At 33.4% G+C, this 20,830-nt stretch overlaps 1 protein-coding gene and 1 long non-coding RNA gene across 3 annotated transcripts; one reads left to right on the forward strand and one right to left on the reverse strand.

Annotated features, from left to right (window-relative positions):
• Window positions 1-667: 667 nt before the first annotated feature.
• On the reverse strand, window positions 668-10,129 carry LOC148620991 (methyltransferase-like protein 27). Of its 2 annotated transcripts, none has more exons than XM_088574954.1 (6): window positions 10,002-10,129; window positions 9,507-9,626; window positions 6,411-6,545; window positions 4,819-4,954; window positions 4,475-4,567; window positions 668-2,808 (listed from the first exon to the last, which is right to left on the reverse strand). In XM_088574954.1, exons 2-6 carry the CDS (start codon window positions 9,609-9,611, stop codon window positions 2,627-2,629), a joined length of 651 nt encoding a protein of 216 aa, XP_088431080.1. In that variant the 5' UTR covers window positions 9,612-9,626; window positions 10,002-10,129; the 3' UTR covers window positions 668-2,626. The 2 variants fall into 2 exon arrangements, with proteins under 2 accessions (XP_088431080.1, XP_088431081.1); XM_088574955.1 differs by having other exon boundaries at window positions 10,017-10,065.
• LOC148620992 (uncharacterized) lies at window positions 6,541-18,966 on the forward strand. The gene is made up of 3 exons (XR_015921052.1): window positions 6,541-6,673; window positions 6,726-7,858; window positions 12,038-18,966. It is a non-coding gene; the product is annotated as an uncharacterized LOC148620992 (long non-coding RNA).
• The last annotated feature ends 1,864 nt before the right edge of the window (window positions 18,967-20,830 follow it).

Consider the following 20,830-nt stretch of genomic DNA (forward strand, 5'->3'; position numbering starts at 1 on the left):
GATTTGAAACTGATATGTAAGTACATACCCCTTGACTTGACCTTGATGATGTATGATCCACACGCACAGGCTCCTGTTTTTCATTACAAAAAGATTGCACCGGAAAAGGTTAAACCACTATAGACATGTTATCAATAGCTAAATTGTAGTTTTCCGATGTCCAATAAATTACGGGTCAATTTGACTTGCGATGGTATTTTAAGTGCAATTTGCTCAGGTAAAGTCCTTAATTTTGGCCCTTATCTTCAAAAGTAATATGGTATAGCAATATTACTTAAAAAAGTAAGGAAGCTCGAGATGTGCTTAACATGACTTTCAAGTCACCTTGACCTACATTATATGATTAAATGAATTTGGTAATGTTCTTTGTTTATAAGGTAAGATAAGAAAACTTTATTTTGATTCGGTAATATATTAACAGAAAACATAAGCTATAAGGAGCTTTTTACTGCGTATACACAATTTCAGAGAACGTTACAAATAAACACATACATGTAAAAGGCACACTGCGTACAAGATTATATAGATTAAGCACTCAAGCTAAAAGCAACCTTAAAAGTATTTTGGTCCACTATCAGAAAGAGGAGAAATTGAGGAACACAGCACTAAGTTGTATAAAACACTGCTATTTTCTCTTTGATAGATAAATGCTCGGATAATGTAGACATATTGTTGCATTTCTTTATTAGAACGAGAATATATACATATTCATCATATTATAATATTTCTTCTAAAACGAAGTTATGTTGTTTATTTGTCCTGCTAGCTTCTAAGTCCTGTTATCTTATTTCAATTTAAAACAAAAGATGCAATACACGAAATATTAATGATGGTTTAATTTACAGATTCTGTACCTTAATATTTCACATAGCACGTGAAAACTGTACAATAGTTTAATGAAAGACTCAGCGTGATACAAAATAAAATGTTGGTGATGATTGCTCTAGATTTATACTCTTACTACATTCACATATGCTTGCATTTTTAAATCATTATGACATCTAGTCAGACATGTAATAAAAAATATTAACATAAATCAAAGAATGAATTAAATGACAAACAGGCTAAATTATATAGATATTCTCTTAACCTGGGACACTAGTGCCTAATATTTAGGATGATTTGTACATATTTCAATTTCAGCAGTAACACACTTGCACTGATTGGTGAAAATAATTTCTCCATCATCTCATAGACCAAACTATGTAATGTAACTGTGATTTCATCAATCTCTCGTATAATTTTGATACTTGGACTATACGGAATGACTGTTCTATATTTTTGGACTATTTGAAATAACCTCAATGCTCTTGGTGCTACGCAAGTAATTTAGTGTGTACCACGTGATGAAGGTTATTTCTTCATAGACCAAAGAATACAAGTGTCATTCCTTAAAATAATTTATGTTTTTAAAATTCGAATATGGGTTTTTCAACTCCATTTTTCTTTTGAATAAACTGAACTGAAGCCCAAAACAGAGAGTTGAACCAAATCACGACAAGGAAATATGTAACGGCCAATTAAGTAGTAGTCTCTGTAAGAATCATGCAAATTCTGTAATATGTGATACACCCCAAAAAAGGCTACACATTTTTATTTTGTTATTTAGTTACTTTATAGGTCTATATGATGAAATTTATAATTATACATTCCAATCTCTCTGCTCTTAGGAGATAACCCACTTTGAAGATCCATCAGTTTCTATTGTATTTTATGTTATTTACAGTTATCTCCCCTTAATTTTGAATTCTACAGCCCATTTTATATAACTTTTCTTCTCCTAAGAGCACGGTTTATATGAAAAATCACATGTTAATTTCTGTTAACTATGAAATTTAAACAAAATATCAAAAATAAAAATATATAGGCTTTTCAACCATGAATCACATTCTGCATTATTCTTACTTTGAGTGCTACTTAATAATTACGATCATAAATTATACAAACAAATTGGGAGAAATAGGTCGACAAAAAAGTTTAAATCCAAAATAGAAATATACTAAAACTGTTAATAATTTTGATGTGACATCTGGACAAATATGAACGTTTTTGATAAATTTATTGGAGCCTCTCACTAGTCTTATGAACATTAAAAATAGTCACGAAAATATCAAAAAATCAGAAAACATTGAGAAACGTGCGTGTGTGTTACCGACATATTTTAAGTTAAAAAAGGACTTTTGGCACGTTAGTGGTAAACAATAGTTATAGAATTCGCAACCATATCATTTATCCCTATTTTTTTCCTATTTGCAATATATTCAATTGGAATATAAACTATAGTTAATTGAAATTTAACATGTTGGGCACTTTGAGAATGTTGAGATGTTATTTGATAAATTGATAGCTCTTTGGTTTTTTCAATTATAAGTAAATTATACTAAGAACATAAAAAATCGGGAGAAATCCTTTTCAAGCCAAAATTTCAAATGCTTACATCTCATAAATGAGCACACTGACCCATCATTTTTTTTTCTTCTCATATTTTTCTAACATAACATATCTTAAAAAGATTTCACAACCCTTTGAAATCCTTGTTATTCTTACACAGAGCAGCGAACATCCTAAATGTATAAAAAGAAATATTTGATGTTGTCCATGTAAGCACATTAAATATAATATGATTTCATGAAACTTTGAACACATACAGTAAACCTGTTTTGCCAAAAGCATAATCTGGTATAGTTCTCCTTTGTAGCATCATCCATTTATTTTCGTTACTCATTTTCTTCATAAGCGGTTCCAAAATATCATGATAACATGACTCATTGAGGTATTCTTCTCTCATAGCAATAACAATGTATCCACCTGAAATTATAGATTATAATTATAATTATACATAAAATATATACAGTGTTTTTACCAGGAGTACCCCAACAACATCTTAGTCTGAAGAATAAGCTATGCTTTTTTCTATCTATTACTGGAAAGTTACATATATTAAACATGAAAGATAAGGATCATGAAAACTAAATAGTTTTATCCCAAACTTGATACCAAGAATCTCTTTCGATTAATCCTATATCAGTTACAGTCCACCGCGGATGGACAAAATATTCCTTATTTTGTACACTGTGACCAAATTAAAACATATTTTTACGCAAATAAAGCTATGCTTTGATCTAATATATGTTTTTCCCCGAGACTGATCAAATTCATAAATAGCCAATGGAACAGCGGAGAAAAAAATGTACACATACCCATTTTTTCCCTAATATTTTTTAACAGTTCGAGTGTATTTATTTTTGCCGATATTCATTACTTTTGATTAGATAAAAAAGATAGACTAAAGAGATTTTAGTAAAAGATGCATCTTTTTTTTTATATCTGTGACGCAATCTTTAAATCTGTCATTTTTATTTGTTTGGTTAAAGAAAAAATAATATTTTTTTTCCGTATCGCCAGTCGCTTCTTTTTGTTTGTTTGTTTGGTTTGTTTTTTATGAAGTTCTTACGGCACATACATGTAACTTTATAATTCAGTGATAATTATGGGAATTGTAAGGGAAATTAAATACATGTTATTACCGTATAGCCCACATCGCTGTGAAATGGCCTTCCTAACTTTTTATACGAAATCCGATTCTCTTCCAATTTCCTTAGATTCGAAAAATGTGGAATTTTAACAATATTTAGAATTCTGTTACAGTCATTTTTTCCAAAACGAATCGTTTAATTAATTAATTTATTTATTTATTTTGTAGAAAATGAAAACAAGTAGGAAGACATTAATAGTCAAAATGGCAGTTAATTACCTAATTAAAGTCAGCGGTTTCAGAGGACGAACGGACGAGCAGTATGCTCACTATATAGCTCCCGCATGTCGAGTATAATAAATTCTTTATTTAGTTCCTCAAAGAAACAGGATAAGATATATTTCAGCAGGGGGAACTTGGGAAGTTCTATATATTCGTCGTCCATTGAAAAAAATATTAAAAAGAAGGTCCCACGCCTATTCTGTGCCGACTCCATAATCCATCTTGCGACTGTTTCAGGAATAAAAGTTTATTCAGAGACTGTTAATTGAAAAAAAATAATGGACCTTAGTCACGGTCGTCAATTTTGAAGTTGACGCATACATGGTAAAGGAGGCTAAGTATATATTTTACCAAAAATGTAAAGGACAATATGGACTTTTTTTTAGTATTGAAAGTCCTCACGTCCGCGTAAACCCCATATACCAGTTCAAATACGAATTAATGGACCTTTGTACAGGTCTTTGATTTTGAAGTTGATACATTAATGGTGAAGGTCCCCTTTTTTTTTTAAACAAAAACTGGGTTATCAGTTAGTTTTACCATGTACATCTCTCCGATAGTTTGTTGTTGTTGGTGATGACTGGAATGTCATTGACAGGGTATACTTTTACGCAATTTCAACATGTTCTCGAGTAGATTTATTTTTGCATGCTATTCCTATCAGATTTTGTATAGCTTTCAAGTTAGATGCGATGTAACATTTTCACATTTACAAACCTTTTTTAGAGAAACGAATCATGTCTTCTAGTGCTTTTGCGGGAATATGTCCGTTTCCAAACCCTCCTGAGGACGTAATACAGTCATACATGCCTGAAATATTTCGGATTCTATATTATCGCGTTATTATAAGCCTATCAGCTTGCACTTTACCTTTTGTCTAATGAAAGTAAGATTGGTATTGAAAGATCTCAAGGATAGTGTGTATAGTTACAAGTGTATAAACATCAGTGAAAATCTTTGAGGTAAGACTGTAATAATTATCAATTTATTTCAACTGGTAATTTTCAGCTGCACGAGGCATTTTGAATCAATAAGGTAATAAACTATGTCAATGTACTTACCAGTGCTCGAAGGCATGGTATATTCATGCAAAAAATCACAAATATAGTTGTTGTAGAGATTTTTTAGTCTTGCTTGAGCCAACATTGCGCTTGATGGATCAAGAGCATCTATGTCACTAAATCCAAACCGTCTTAACTGTAATTATAAATTGACAATTCAGAGAACAATAACCTTGGGTTCATTTACTTATAAGTCATTCTTAGTTTTGTTGTTAAATATAGTCTCCCTGTGGTCATAGAAACCATAACAACATTTAGAGCTTGAATATCAGCTGTTAGAACGGGCTTCCATAGTTACCAAGACATTGTTGTCCAAGTTGTGTTATAAACGCGAAAGGATATGTGTTTTTGTTTAAATTGTATTTGAATTGCGACGTGATTGCTGAGATTTTTATTTTAAAATTTCTTACCCTGATTTTTTTTCTGTAAAAAAGGTATGGTCAGAATCTGGAGAAAAGAATATGGCCTACCATGTGCCAATTTGGAAAAAAAAATTCTGACCTGCTTGAAAATCCAAGCGCCTTCCCTAAGAAAATCATTATTAAGTATATTAGCACTGAAACTCAAATTTTGAAATTTTATATAAATGTATAGTCGTTTCTCAAGGAAAAACAGGACGCAATCTCCGTATTACAGCGGACACATAATAATGTAATGCATCTTGAAGCATAATGTTTCAAAGCATAGGAAGCCAAACCTGACTACAAATAAGATCAGTTCTAACCTCCTCTCAAGAGAACTGCAAGAACAGTTCTTGTGCCAGCTCTTCTGACAGTTCTAGCAATGCCACCTCTACGAGAACAGTTCTACTAGTAAAGTCGGCTCTACTGTTAGAAATGTCAGAAAAGCTTGCCCTAGAACTGTTCTAAATCTGTCATTGAATTGTTCTTCTGACATTTTCAATCGAATTATTAAATCGGCCTTGACAGTATTTAATTGTCAGAAGATTGTGGTTTTTATAATATTGGTATGATGCTGTCGCCGTCGTTCGTAGGTTTTCGTGTGATAACTTCGATTGATTTTTATATAGATTTATAAAAAGGTTCCAAACAACACAAAGAAAGGTTGGTATTGATTTTAGAGGTTATGACTCCAACCGCTTTAGAATTAGGGACCAAAATGATCCCAAAAAACAAGCATTTCATAGAATTTTACTATAAAAACTCCTGTAATAGAATGGGAATGTCTATAAAAGTAATCCAATATTCTACACCACAGTAGTCAAACTTGGATTTTTTGGGGGGTTAAAATTTGAATATTAGTGTCATACCACATGAGGTCTTGAAATTATATTTGGGGTTGTGAGTAAAACCAAGTAAGAATAAAGGATCTCAAAGGGGCCAGAAACTACAAGGTGCCATACCCTAAATGGAAGGTTGGGATTGATTTGAGGTTTTAACTCCGATTAAGAATAAAGGCCAAAAAGTGACCATTTCGAATTTGGTAATATTCTTAACTTGTGTCAAATATAAAATCGTCATCAAAATTCAAAACTGTATCAACTTTGAACGGTGTGTCCATATTTGCCCCAATTTTTCTGGATACGACCTCTGCGGTCGTATCAAGCTGCACCATAAGAAGCATTTTATTACCTCTTCTGAAACTTTTCCTGTTCCTGCCGCAACGTCCAGTATCTTGATAGTAGATCTACAGTTTTGGTGGAATAGAGATGCTGCTGTTTCCGCTGTAACTTGTGGACCGCGATATCCGTTGTCAGTTGATAAATGCTATAAAATAGAATTCATAATCAAACTGAAGCAATAACGATATGTTATCCTTCTTTCGCAATTAAATTTCTGTGAATAGCAAGGCAGAGTACAAATGTAGAAAATTGGCAAAGTTTTCCTGCATGTCTGTAGTCAAAGTTGTACATTGTATTTAACTAGTGGAGTCCAAGGATGGGTAAGGTAATGAGTAAGGGTAGATATTAAAAAACACCCAACCATTAGAGTCATTGTGTATTATTGTAGTATTTTTATTGAAAATTGTTTCTTTGAAAACGAAGAATAACACGAAAAAAGAAAAAAAACTTGTTTCTAGATAACAAAACTTTAAAGAAGGATTTAATAATGATTTGATAAGAAATAATTTGATAATAATAAAAAAAAAAAAAAAAAAAAAAAAAAACCGAAAATTACGTATTAACGTGTTAATCGTCTCACTTTTTTTTAATGTGGTGCTTGCGACTACTTTATTAATCTGTCCCGATACTGGAGACCGACTACAACACGATGTAGCCATTATTTAGTATCACCAATGAGGATTTGCATAACATTTTAGTGCCTTACAGTTTGATAAACGAATAAATAACAAAACAAAGTACTAAATAGAATAAATAAAAATTTTTCGTATATATATAAAACAATTTTGCAAAATAGGAAGTATTGTATATTAATGAGCAAATTGTGCATTCTAACAAAACATACTGCATCTTGAAAAACTACACATGTTATAGAAAATGTTGAATATTTAATTTAATTTATTGTAAAAGCATGTTAAATGAATCAGAAATTAATTTTGAAACACACCACTCGCCTGATGTGGTCATCTTCCTCACACATTTGTACTAATATACATTTGTTTAAAACAAATAATAAACATGTTTTTATCATCAAAGTATTTTTTATCTAACAAAGAAATATTTGCACTGGTGTACACGTATGTACACAATGTGTTATAATGTAACACGAAAACACGTAAAACAATAAAATGTAGAATTGCAATGGAACTGCAAAAAATAACATTTCTTAAATTGACAACAGAATCTACCAGCAGTGAATAGAATTTTCATGACGATGACTTGTGTTTGTATATTTAGCCACCGTACGTTATCTCTGTGTACGTGTGACGTCAGTCACAGATAACATTCGCCTATATAAGACAATGTTTATAAATTCGCTGTCTTTTTACCTTTGTATGTGAACTAACACAACAGGTTGTTCGGAAGAAAGTTCTCACGGAACCTCTCGGAAGAGTACGAATACCATGTTTGGATATAATGCGAGGCTTTCCGAATGAACATAAAACCAGCAAACGAATTGTAATTAAATTTAAAGCTTGATCAACTAACTCAAAGGGATTGTCTATCAGGGTTATATTTTTCCTAAATATCGAACAATGTGCAGAAAGATGATTTTAATTCATTTTATGTTATATTTACATGAACATATTATGATGGTCTAGATCTGTATGCTTATATATTTTTGTTAGATTGTATATTCGAATTTTCTCATAGATAGTGAAGTTCAAAATGTAAGACAAGTTGACACTCTAACCTAATTTCGTGTTTATTTGTTAGCAAATTGTCAGAGATAACTCTATTTTTAACAAGATAAAATTGATCAAATGTGCCTTATTCATGAAACAATCCCACTTAGTGGCATTTAAGAGCGATAAATAAGGCCATCTGTATATTTTGCGTTCCATATTTTATCCTATGTAAAAACCATTTGTTATTTTACTCGAAAGACGTAGACTAATTTTAGAATTCGATCAATGTAAACATGGCAGTTCTTAAATGTTATATTTCAACTTTACAAGCTATTAGAATCACACTGTTTCATAATTCTATGCAAGTGATATAGAAACTGGTAGTTTATTATTTTGCAGATTTAAGACCTTATGATACTAACATTCCAAGGCGATAAAATGGTGTTTTACTACTTATATCAAAAAGGCTATGACATTCAATGCGCAAAAAAAAAACGTGCTATCGAAGCATATAAATAAATACTTGGTCTTTGACACTTTTCCGTGGAACTTGGTATGTGGGAAGGGGTAGTGAATTTTTGTCCTGTTTTAACCAAATTTTGTTCTGGTTCAAAGGATGATTTTCCAAATATCAAGGCGGTATATTTACAGCGCGTACACGTTCAATTGTCATTGTTTCGTAACGAAGTAATTTTTTTCGACAATTGAACATAAAAATACGTGAAACGCTTTGTTGACCTTCTTGTAATAGAGGCTTTGCATCTATGATTGTTACGGTAATACGGAAACTTTAACTCAAGATTTCGTATGCTAACTTAGCAGTCAAGCAATATTTACAAAATATTGTAGACCATGCAAAATGTAAGGAATAATTTATTTGTACTGTTTTTGATGTGTTAGATGTCACATGTTTGGAATAACATCAGTGTGATGTTTGACTTGTTTCTACAATTGTTAAGACGAGAAGCAAAAGCTGCTCTCTAACTTTGAAATAAAAATGTAATTATATAACAGCTAGCTGGAAAAATGACTTGTTAAAGTGAGTTTCAGGGTTTTCAATTTTTCTTTGTAATTTCTTGTTAACTCCGGTACTATTAATTTCTAATTTCAAAAATCTCTCCTAAAACCTTAATGGTTGATCTCTAAAATGTCGCTATTTCTTTCTAGCATAATACCTTAAAATGAATTGTAGCACAAATTATGGGACAAAAAAAATCCCTATTTCAAACACCTATCGTTTACGTTAAAGAGTGAAAAATTATATAGGTTGATCAAGACAAATTAACGTATAATTTCGAAACAAGAGCATTGACTTTTAACTCTATTTTTGTGAAGTAAACAACGATAATAGTCATAATGTTAACACGGTTATTTGACTCTACAAAGTCTGTTGGATTTCATTTCAACGTTAGGTTCATTATATAAGGCTCCAAGAGAAATTTTGATAAAAAAGTTACATATTTTACTACTCTACTCACCTCGTCATACTTTCCACTGGTTGCCCAGCTTTGATAATAATTCAACAAATCATGAGTGGAAAAATTCCCCTTGAACAGGGTATCATTTGTTGTAAGTGCTTCCATTTATAACTTCAGTACCTACATTAAAATAAATCGGAACAAGGAATAAGTCGAAGCTATTGCTCCAGATACACGTGTGAATGGCTAATAATTTTCTTATCACACCCCCTCCCCCCCCCCCCAAGTGTAGTATAAGGAGTCTTGCCCACTTAAATGAGAAAGTTAAATAAATTAAAATAACTAAATATCAATTACGTTTAATATGAAGAAAAATGAGCCAGTGTGACTTTGTGTAAGTTGAATTCATCAAAATGACGAAAAAAACAGAAAAAAATTTAAAATTTATCGCGCTGAGTATTTTTCAATAAGTGTAATTCAGTAGTAACATGAAACTGTATATCAGAGTAATCGTTTTGCTAAAACATTGCTAAAACATTGTGTTGAAACATATACCTTGTATCTTCCTACCGTTTCGATCAAAGTTAAAGTCTGTTGACTAGAAATCTCCGTCTCCAATTTATATATGTGCGTATCAAAGTGACCCAAATCTGAACTAGTTGAAACCGGTCCTATACATATCTAGCTATTGAAAAAAAAAGCTTTTTTGTAAATACAATGTTTGCGTATAAAGCTACACTAAAATATACATTCTTACATTTTATATAATTTTATACCTTTATTTCATGTGTCGGGTGTTAATACTGAAAGGTTCGTGTTTTTCAGAATGTTCGAGTGTAGTTTAGTTAGGAAGCTCAGAACAATAAGTTCAACTATAAAAACAATATTGGTTTGTTGTTCTTATAATGTTAATTTAGGTTATCAACTTAAAAAACGCATTTTATTCCATTTATATATCCAATATAAAGTGTAGTTACAGCTGATCTTCTTGATACTATACTTATTCAAGAATCAGAACCACAAAATGAGTCATGGTATAAAAAATCAGGGGGCCGATTTTAGTGTCTTCAGACTAAGACATGACTTTGGATGGTTTAAGGATATATCTTAGTTCTCTGTATGTCGAAGATGTCGCAAGTTGAGACATCTCTTTATTTTGGTCCTGATTTTAGGACATCTCATTAGTAATTTTATGATCACCTTAAGATAAGAGGTTGAGTTAGGATGTCTTAAATGAATATAGTTTTAGCTGTTTTGCTAATTCCATCCCCAATTTTCATTTTTCTCGACGCAATATGATATTACCTATGTTTAGTTCCGTGTTTTTGTTTGTTTTTTTTTAAATCGTCACAAAATGTATAGAATAATAAATGTGAATGTTAAGTTCCTGTATTTAAAGAACAAAATACGTGCTTTTTTTTCGTGCGAGAAATCAATTTCGTTTAAATTTAAACAGTAAATTTTTTGTATTGAATTTTATTGACAGATTTGTATAATATGTAATTCTTGTGTTTACGTTTTCATTTGATAATATATATCAGTGTCAAGCGTCAGTGTTCAAAACTTGGACATTCGATTTTGCTTGTCAGGCCATTTATTATGTCTATATGTCATACCTGAGTGAACTAGGTCAACTGACTGACGTAAATTAATATGATTGGTGGAAACAGGAGAAACTTTTGAAGTTGTAATCACGTGAATGAATTTTCGGGCTTGGGTACGAAATCGTTGTCTTCGCTATTCACATCACAACCTTCAAGTAAAGAACAAAATTGTATATAGTACTGTTCCTCTGTTTTACATTAGGTACAGAGTGTACAAGCATACACACTGTGCTACAACAAACGCGCCTTGCTACTTATTGTCAACATTGAAGTTTACAGGGACAAAACAGAGGTGAAAGTAAATTTGTTTGTTTATCGATATTTTTTAATTTCTCAAAACATTAGATCGGCCATGCATTTTTCGCTATCTTTAAGTATTTAAATAGCTTTTTAGTTTTAACTTTGCATTTGTAAACTCTTCAATGAAATACATTTATTTTATTCTTTCCTTTGAATACATTTAATGTATTTTTTCCTTATAATGCGCAAGGTTGCAGCAAAACATATTTGCATAAATTTTACAAAGCAATAACATGTATATTTATAACTTGTACATTTATGATATAAAGGGGTTACCCCCACTTATAACATTGATTGAAGTGATTGACTATCACTTGTTTTATTATTTTAGTTCTGAATTCATAGAAATTTGAATTATTTGATATTCACATGTATATTGGCTTTGTTTTTTTTCTATATAGCTACCATGCATGTGGCTTTGAAGCTTGCTCTTTAAAACATATATATATTTAATATATCAACTTTTTAGAACATTTTGTCCACACCAAATTACTCTCTCCTTTGTCAAACAACCATTGCAAAAACAATTACGATAGCGACAGAGCATATATAAGAAATGAAAAATAATTTAATAAGACAGCCTGGACTATATGTCAGATTCAGTAACAACAAACTACGGAGATGTCATACAGGATACTGCCATTTCACAGGATCTCCATTTAAAATTGCTATTTTCTCTTCACTCAGTTTATGGTACACAACAACAATGGACTTGTTACCACCAAAGAACAAAGAGCCAACGATTCATTAACTCGTTCATCGGATAATTGTACTTCCACTAGTTCCACGAGCATCAGTAAATGAAATCTGGTTAAATGTTCTAAAGGAAATTGAAGATTCCAACTCAACAGTCAATATTAGTATTCAACCACTCATTGACTACATTACTACACATTTATGTAACTTCAACAAGAGAAGGCTCTAGATCTTCTTCCAGTTCTAACGGCGCCTGTACCTCCGAGAGTTCAACTGGAGCTTGCGCTTGCTTTCAAAGAACAGTTCGCGCAGTATAACAGTTATGCTTAGAAATAAAGCTCAGAGACAACGTCCGTATAGCCGCGCTTTGTTGTAACGTCACGCCAGTGTGACGTCTTGTCTTTAGAGATGCAGTAGGAATAGATATAACCGGACGCCTTTTCCTCAAACCACATAGAAATCCGATTTTACCCTTTACCGATACTGATGCCATGACCATGATACAAGCATGAATACCATGGAAACTGAAATCAACAAAAACAGGCCACAGAGGCGTTGTTTCCAGAAATACCAAGAAATTCGACGAAATCAAAAACGGTGAACAGGAAGATATTTACACTGAGAAACTCTCAAATGTGATGGACAGTTTAAGAAGAAAACAGGAATCCTTACGGAAATTGGCCAAGAATGTTATTTAGGGAATTGCATGGATATGACATGGAAACAGATCATTGAGTCAGATGAGTATGTATTTAATTTAGAGACCAAAATACGCCATATCAGCAAATATTTGTCACTCCATACATCTAAGTTAAGCGTTAACGCTGAAAGTTTCACAACTAGACAAGCAAATATCTCGAAGGTCCCGCAAGCAAGTTATAACGCAAACACGAATGAATCTTGGATAGAATAAGACTCAAGCGCAAACTGCATCTCTAACTTCCGTTCCTCTTCAAGCGTTTCAAGTGAATATCACATACTTCCCACGCTCTATTTATCTAATTTTGTAAGTGACATTTTATAATGAATCGCGGTCGTTCTTGAACAGATCCCGTCTCCTGAAAACACGCTCACAAGATTAATGAGTTTCTACGACAATGTTGAAACTTAAGTCAGAGGATTGGAGTCTTTAGGACAGGCAAACGCTTCATATGGTTCATTATTGGTTCCTATCATAAACTACCCCGCGATGTTTGTCGCAACTACGTCAATGATGAACGTTCTAGGCATACACAAAACAGATAAAGATGAACTCGAGAAGATTTGGAGAGTAGAAACAAGTAAAATCAATACATCTACTGAGAACACATTCCAAGAGCAATAAGAATTGTGCATATGTTATTGTGACAACCGTCACTTACCGACTACACCAATCAGAATCTTCTTTGACTTCAATTGCAAAGCTTCCGCTGACAGTTTGATTCTAAAGGAATGCTTAATGACTGTTCCACCCGATCTTAATGAAATATTAGGAATCTTGTTTCGATTTCGAATGCATTCATTTGCCGTTTCAGCAGAAATAAAGGAAGCGTTCCTTAACGTTGGTTTGAAAAAGGAGAATTGTGACGCTACCAGACTTTATTGGTTTAGTGATCCGAAAGACTCCACAAGTGAGCTGACTACATACAAATTTGTCCGTCCTATTGGGAACAATGTGTTCACCATTCATACTCAATGCCGTCAAATGTAAGCATTTGATTGATTGATTGATTGTTTGGGTTTAACGCCCGAGCAGGAATATTTCAGCTATATTCAGGCGATGAACATAAAGTGGATGATAAAATGAACATGAAATGATGATGAAATGAAAATGGGATGGGACACAAGGATAATGGGATCGACAAATTCTGATTGCCACTGGAAATTGGGAGAAAGAGAATCGAAACAAGATGACTGATACTATACACAAGGACCTAAGTGTTGACAACATAATTTCGAGCGTTAGAAATATACTGCTGCAACACTCTCCAAAGAAGAGATTGTGGAAAACCATAAATCTGTGCTATCCTCTTTTGGTCTTTCTACCAAGGACGATGATTGTGAATTGCCGTCTATGTACTGGATTCCTAAACTCCACAAGAATCCATATAAACAAGGTACATAGCTGGATCTGCAAAATGTACCACCAAACCTCTTTCAAAACTTTCAACTTCTGCCACAGCTGTCAAAGAGGTTCTGCAGTCCTACCACAACACTTATTACTCCCGTAGTGGTATTAATTCAATGTGGATCCTGAAAAATTCGAAAGACCTTTTGGAGACAATCAGTTCAAGACTTTTATCACAATATAATAGCAATAAAACCTATGATTTTTCAACACTGGACACTTATATTCCCCACAGTTAAAATCTCGACTTAAAAACATTATACATCGTTGTTTTTCCAAAAAAGATGGTACACTTAGATACAAATATGTAGTTCTTGGTAGAGATTCCTCATACTTTGTAAGAAATAATTCCAAATCATTTTCCAAATATGCTTGAATTTTTAATCAACAACAGATTTGTCCAATGTGGTGGACGCATTTTTCAATAAAAGGTCGGCATTCCAACGGGAACAAATTGTGCTTCTCTACTTGCTGACCTATTCCTTCACTCTTATCAGGCTGACTTTATAGCTGATCTGATTAGAAAGAAAGAATATCATTTAGCTAGATCCTTTAAGCTCAGTTTCCGCTATATAGATGGCGTATTATCTTTAAGCAATCCCATTTTCGAGGATTTGATACATCGCATCTACCCCCAAAGAACTTGAGATAAAGAATACTACAGACACTGTGAAGTCAACCTCATATCTTGACTTACACTTAGAAAAACTTTACGACAAACGTGATGACTTTTCATTCAGAATTGTCAATTTTCCTTTCATCTGTAGCAACATCCCTTCAGCACCTGGAGTTCATATCACAACTCATACTTTATGCCAGAGCTTGCCGAAACTACGTAGACTTTTTGTATCGCGCCGGAATTCTAATAAAAAGGCTTCTGGAACAGGGTTATGTTGCTACAAGATTGAAGTCATCACTGCAGAAGTTTTATGGTCGTCATCATGAACTCGTGGTTCGTTATGGTGTATCCATCTGCGTCATGAAAACTGATTTATTCAACGTGTCATAGTTTTCGTTCCTTATTTCGTCTACCCCGGACTTGACTTCTGATATGGAGCTCGGCGGGTGTTTCTAGAGAAGCAGAGGACGCTAACCCTACAGATTCACCTGGTCCATACTCCCGGTTTTTAGTGGAGTCCGAGTTGCTCATTCATGCTTTTGTAACTTTGTATGTATGATTATAGTAACTTTATGTTTTGCATGTCTGGTCTTTGTCTTTGTACCTGGATTCAATTCTTTTGATTACCGCTATATAACCTTGGTTCCCGTGATTATTCTGAGAACAAGGAAGATTTGATCAAGTTTGATCCCGTACACATTTCATAGAAACAGGTTTTTACTTACATTCGTGAGCATCGAACTATAAAACACATACAGAACATGCCGCGTAGGAAAACGTATTGGAGAAGGACGAAATCATCAAACTTCTAGGTTTGAGTTGGGACTCTGAACGTGATATATTCAACGACTAGCAACGTAACGAAACGAGAAGTATTAAGCAAATAATCTCAAATATTTGATACGTTAGGACCCTTCAGCCCCATTAAAATGAGGAGCAAGATCTTAATACTGAGAATATTGGAAAGCAAAGCAGATTTGGACGAACCGAACTGTTACGTCAGAAAGAAAAAAATACATATTTTCACTTACGCTAGTAAGAAAGCACCCGGAAGGTGTGCGTATATGGTACCCAACAACCAGACTTCGTTAGTAATGGCTAAACACAAAGTAACGACATTAAAGAAAATGACTTATTGCCACTGTATCTGGTGCTCGCTTGCTAACACACCTAACAGAAAAATTACACTTGGAACACGTTACGCTATGGAGCGAGTCAGATAGCGTTAAGTTGGCTAAAGTCAGATAAATCGTCACCACTATTCGTGAAGAACAGAGTTACGAATATCAAAAGAATCACTGCAAGATACGAATAGACAAAATCGAATCATGCCGACCTACTTGTCCGAACAAGAAGAACAGTCCTTGAAAACTCATCATAGACATTAGCCGATATTCGACATAAACTATTCCGTATGACATCGTATGTTTTGCTATTCGTGAACAAACGTCATAGAGAGGGGAAAATTTTACAACGATAAATTTGCCTCTACTGAACTACAGCTTGCGTCAAAGGAATGGATTTGCGATACACAATATGGAAATTACCTCGACGTATTTGCAAGTGTTCTTCTGTGGCAACATCCCTTCAGCACCTGCGTATGGAGTTTTCATATCACAACTCCTATGTTATACCAGAGCTTGCCGTAACTATGCAGACTATTTGTATCACGATGGACTTCTTACAATTAGGTTTCTGGAACAGGGATATGTTGCTTCAAGATTAAAGCCATAACTACAGAATTTTTATGGTCATCGTGAACTCGTGGATTGTTATGGTGTATCCATCTGCACCATGCAAACTGATTTGTTCAACATATAATAGTTTTCCTTTCCTCTTTCGTCTAACCAGGACTTAACTTTATATGACGGGTGTTTCTAGAAAAGCAGAGGATGCTTACCCTACCGACGCAGCTGGTCCATGCTCCCAGTTTTTAATTGAGCCCGAGTTGCTCATTTTCTTTTGTTACTTTGTATGTATTATTTAATTTACTTTATGTTCTTTGTCATGTTCTTCTCTTTTCCATGTCTGGTCTTTGTCTCTGGATTACATTCTCTTGATTGCCGCTAGAATCTTGGTTCCCTTGATTACTCTTCCAATAGAACGCGACAACAAACAATTTAGTCAAGCAACAGGAACTGTTTGTCAATAGTGAAGGACTTATTCATTGTGGAGAATTACGAATCGACAGTACAAGGACATCAATGTCAGCAAAGTTTCCAGTATTACTTCCGCCGAAAGACAAACCCACACAGATGATAATCATGAACACTCATTATACAGGTCGGCAGTTCTATTATATAAGGACATCAAAATACCTGTGCATATGAGGAATGACCTGGAATGACCTACTAATCAAGTCATTGAGATGCCTGAATACGCCATTATTGCATGTCAACTATAGGATGTTCTCATGTGTTTTAATATAATTTTATGTACATTTTCAATTGAAATCTCGCCTTATAGCTTTCATTATTGTCTTTTTTTCACACAGAAAATTAAAAAGTATTCCATAAAGTAGTATTTCCATGAACCGATTGACCGTAAATTCATTATTTAGTTGATAAAAAATCTTGGAAGAAAGTGTGCACCTCTATAGAAAATGCTATATCAATTAATTACTTGAAATTGAGCATGGAATCGATTGAATATCATATAAACCAAATGCGTATTTGAAATAAGGTGGAATCGGGACTACAACATAACCGGAAAACTAAAAAGAGTTTTATTTTGATTTACACTTAAGGAACTCTCAATACAGTTGTATTTGTGGACAGTAGTAGTTGCAGCGATTAGTCATTGTTAATGTGAACGGAATCTATTAATTTGCTACTTATTTGGTAAGAGGCAGGAAATTCTCAAGTACATCAGAATTTACTTGGTCTCGACCTTTTATAAAATTTTACACTCAGGGGTAGGAAGCACCGTTATTAAGTTACGCTTATCTGGATTCCTACAATCAGACAAACTGTCTAAACGTCGTTGCATCGATGCGTCATTTGTCGCAAAGTGACGGGTAGACCGTAACCCACCCCGGATCCACCATCCCTACCCACCGATAGACCTCCAGGAAACGCCGTTTCCATTTCAGGTGCACTTAAATTAGATCCAAGGACAATTATGAAGTGAAGGCATATATATGCCTATTTACCTGCGCAAGCACCCGAGCCGTTCATTTGGAAATTGTGGAAGACATATTGCAGAAGTGTTTATACTAGCATTCCATCGATTCACCAGTGGCCAATGCTAACCGAAAGTCATGATCTCCGATAATTCTATCAAAGACGTTGCATGATTTAAAGTTATTGAGAACTTATCTAAAAAGCACAAAGCGTACTAGAAACCTGTAGTCTTTGTGGAACTACGTGGAGGTTCAACCCGAATATAACACCATGGTTTGGCGGCTGATGGGATCGCTCAATCGGCTTAACGAAGAATCTTAGGCAGATCGCTGGTCATTTACGAAGTTTAACGAACAATCGTCACCTAATGTTCGACCTCTTTCCTATTTGTCATCTGATCCGTTCGATGTGCCGTTTATACCGTCAAACTTACTTTAGGGAAGAGGATCAAAACTACCGTACTCGAACTCTATAGAAGATAATGGTTCGGCCGATTATACACATGGTCGATAATCTTCCGAGATGTCAAGCTAAAATCAAACATTTCTGGAACAGATGGAGACGAGAGTACTTAATCATACCGAGAACAGTATATGTACCGTGCATGAAACACACAGAACACTGATATTAGTGATGTCATTCAAGTTTTTAATGATTCGAGTATAAATCGTTTGACATTAGCCTTCGTAGAAAAACATATTCGGGAGCGATGGATTATCGAGATCTGCCTTGTCCGTACAAAATCTGGATTCACGTCGTCAAGACCGATCAGCCAATTGTACACATTGCAAGTGGCTACACACAGGGATCATTCTGAACAACTGGAGCCACGGAGAATCATGCATGCAGAAAAGGCAAATGTCAGCATCTAATGGGTTTTTCCATGTAAAAATGATAAAGTGTCAGATGGGTTACTTTAGAAATAGTGATTTTTGGACTGTTGAAGCTTTAATACCGTGATGATAATTTTATATTTCATGGATTTTAAAGCGTTTACATAGACTGTTATTATTTTTTTTACTGATGTCAAACTTTCTTAATTTCATTTACTCTAATTATATTCTTTTCTTAATGTGATTTTACATTTCTTGGTCCCCAGTATTTTAGAAATAAAGCTCAGAAAAGCTCAGAGAGAACGTCCGTATAACCACGTACACAAATGTGACGTCTTGTCTTAGAGTAGCAAAAGAAATAAATATAATCTAGACGCCTTTTAAGCCATATAGAAATCCGATTCTACCCATTTTCGATAACTACTGGACTACAGGTTCCTGGCTTGGGACAGGCACATAACGACAACAAACAACAACAAATAATATTTTATTAAAGTGTCACCATCGTTTACATTACATGTTATACATCAATAAAAGAACATAGTTATCGTAAAATATGCCAGCCGATAATGGCTTAGAGACACTACGAATAAATCAAACCACAGAAAGCAAGATAAAAAATATATATACTATAAGACTTAAAACATTAAGCTGAACGAATGCATGTTTTCGTCTATAAAACATTTTATATACACAACTGGTTAAAATTGAAGCCATGTCTGTATTTGACATTAAAATTCAAGTTTGTCATCGATATCTAAAAGGCAAAAGTTCTTATTAAAAGCACGGGCATTGGTGGATAAATCTCGTAAATCTGGGTGAAAATTACATTCAAATAAAAAGTGTTTCTTATCTTCAATGCTATTATTGTTACAGTATAATATAAACGTTCATTCAGAGGTATAGGTGGTCTATTATATCCGCCAGTTTCAACTTTGAGTTGTAGTGAGGCAGATCTGAACAATGACAAAATACGTCTATGATTTCTGTTTTTTTTTAATTTAACATAATTTTCTGTACAAATAGTATGTTTAAACAATCTATAAAACCTAAGTTTATTGACATTCATAGATACATTGTCATTCTATACTTCATTGTACCATGACCCTCTTTCAGTAATACGAAGAGATTCTCCTACCTTGTTCAAGTTAGCAACATTATATACATCATTAATTATCTTATATTTGCAAACTAGCTGCAAAACTCTATAATTCCATGACGATTTACGTCTAAGATATCATGCATGTATCATTTACATATCACACTAGTATCAATGTTTTTCAAACGATTTCGTAATAGAAAAAAATTCGATTTTTAACATATTATGCATCTCCTGACAGAAAACCCATATACCCTCTTGCAGCTAAATTACTGCTTCTCTTAATTACACCAAGGAAAAATTTACGAACATTGTTTTGAATAACATTAATACTAATATAGGTATTAATTCCCCAAACACTAGAAGCATACGTAAAAATAGGTTTAACTAAATAGTTACACAATTTTGTTTAAACATTAAAATTCATACCACCTATTATATAATACTTAGCTTTTAGTACACAAAGTGCTCTAGTGGAAGACTTTGCTTGTTCTTTAGCAGCAAATGCATAAACCGCGGAGTCTTCAAGTAAAACACATATGTACTTGTAAGAAGATGCAAAATTGAGAGATATATCTTAAATTGATATTTTTTTATTGGTACAGACTTATTTCTAAAATGAAAAATCTTAGTTTTCTGTTGGTTTAATGTTAATCTCCATTTTATACACCATCATTTAAAAATATCTCACATAATTTGGAGCTTTTGCTTATAAGGCGCTAAAAGTGCAATATCATCAGCATATAACAAAACAGAAATCATTGTGTCATTAATTTGTATTCCACGGTTGGCCTCTTTGGTATCAGAAATCAAATCATTTACATTAATCGAAAGTAATGTAGGTGATAATACACAACCTTGTTTAACACCAACCGCAATAGGAACAAATGGTAAAAAAAAAGAAATAAAATTGTTAACACGTACAGGAACTTACCTTTATATATATAAAGCTGATACAATTATAAAAGTTTCCAGTTAATATACCAAGTGATTTCAACTAATAC

The sequence above is a fragment of the Perna viridis genome, chromosome 3, assembly GCF_037379345.1.
Source record: "Perna viridis isolate PV_CMFRI_1.1 ecotype Kerala chromosome 3, ASM3737934v1, whole genome shotgun sequence".
In the NCBI taxonomy this organism is placed as follows: domain Eukaryota; kingdom Metazoa; phylum Mollusca; class Bivalvia; order Mytilida; family Mytilidae; genus Perna; species Perna viridis.

Excerpts from the sequence above, each read along its gene's own strand:
- LOC148620991 (XM_088574954.1), bottom strand. The coding sequence starts at position 9,611 with ATGGAAGCACTTACAACAAATGATACCCTGTTCAAGGGGAATTTTTCC. Across the intron at positions 6,546-9,506 it reads CCAGTGGAAAGTATGACGAG|CATTTATCAACTGACAACGG; the intron begins GTGAGTAGAGTA and ends TCTATTTTATAG. Across the intron at positions 2,809-4,474 it reads GATTCGTTTCTCTAAAAAAG|GTGGATACATTGTTATTGCT; the intron begins GTTTGTAAATGT and ends CTATAATTTCAG.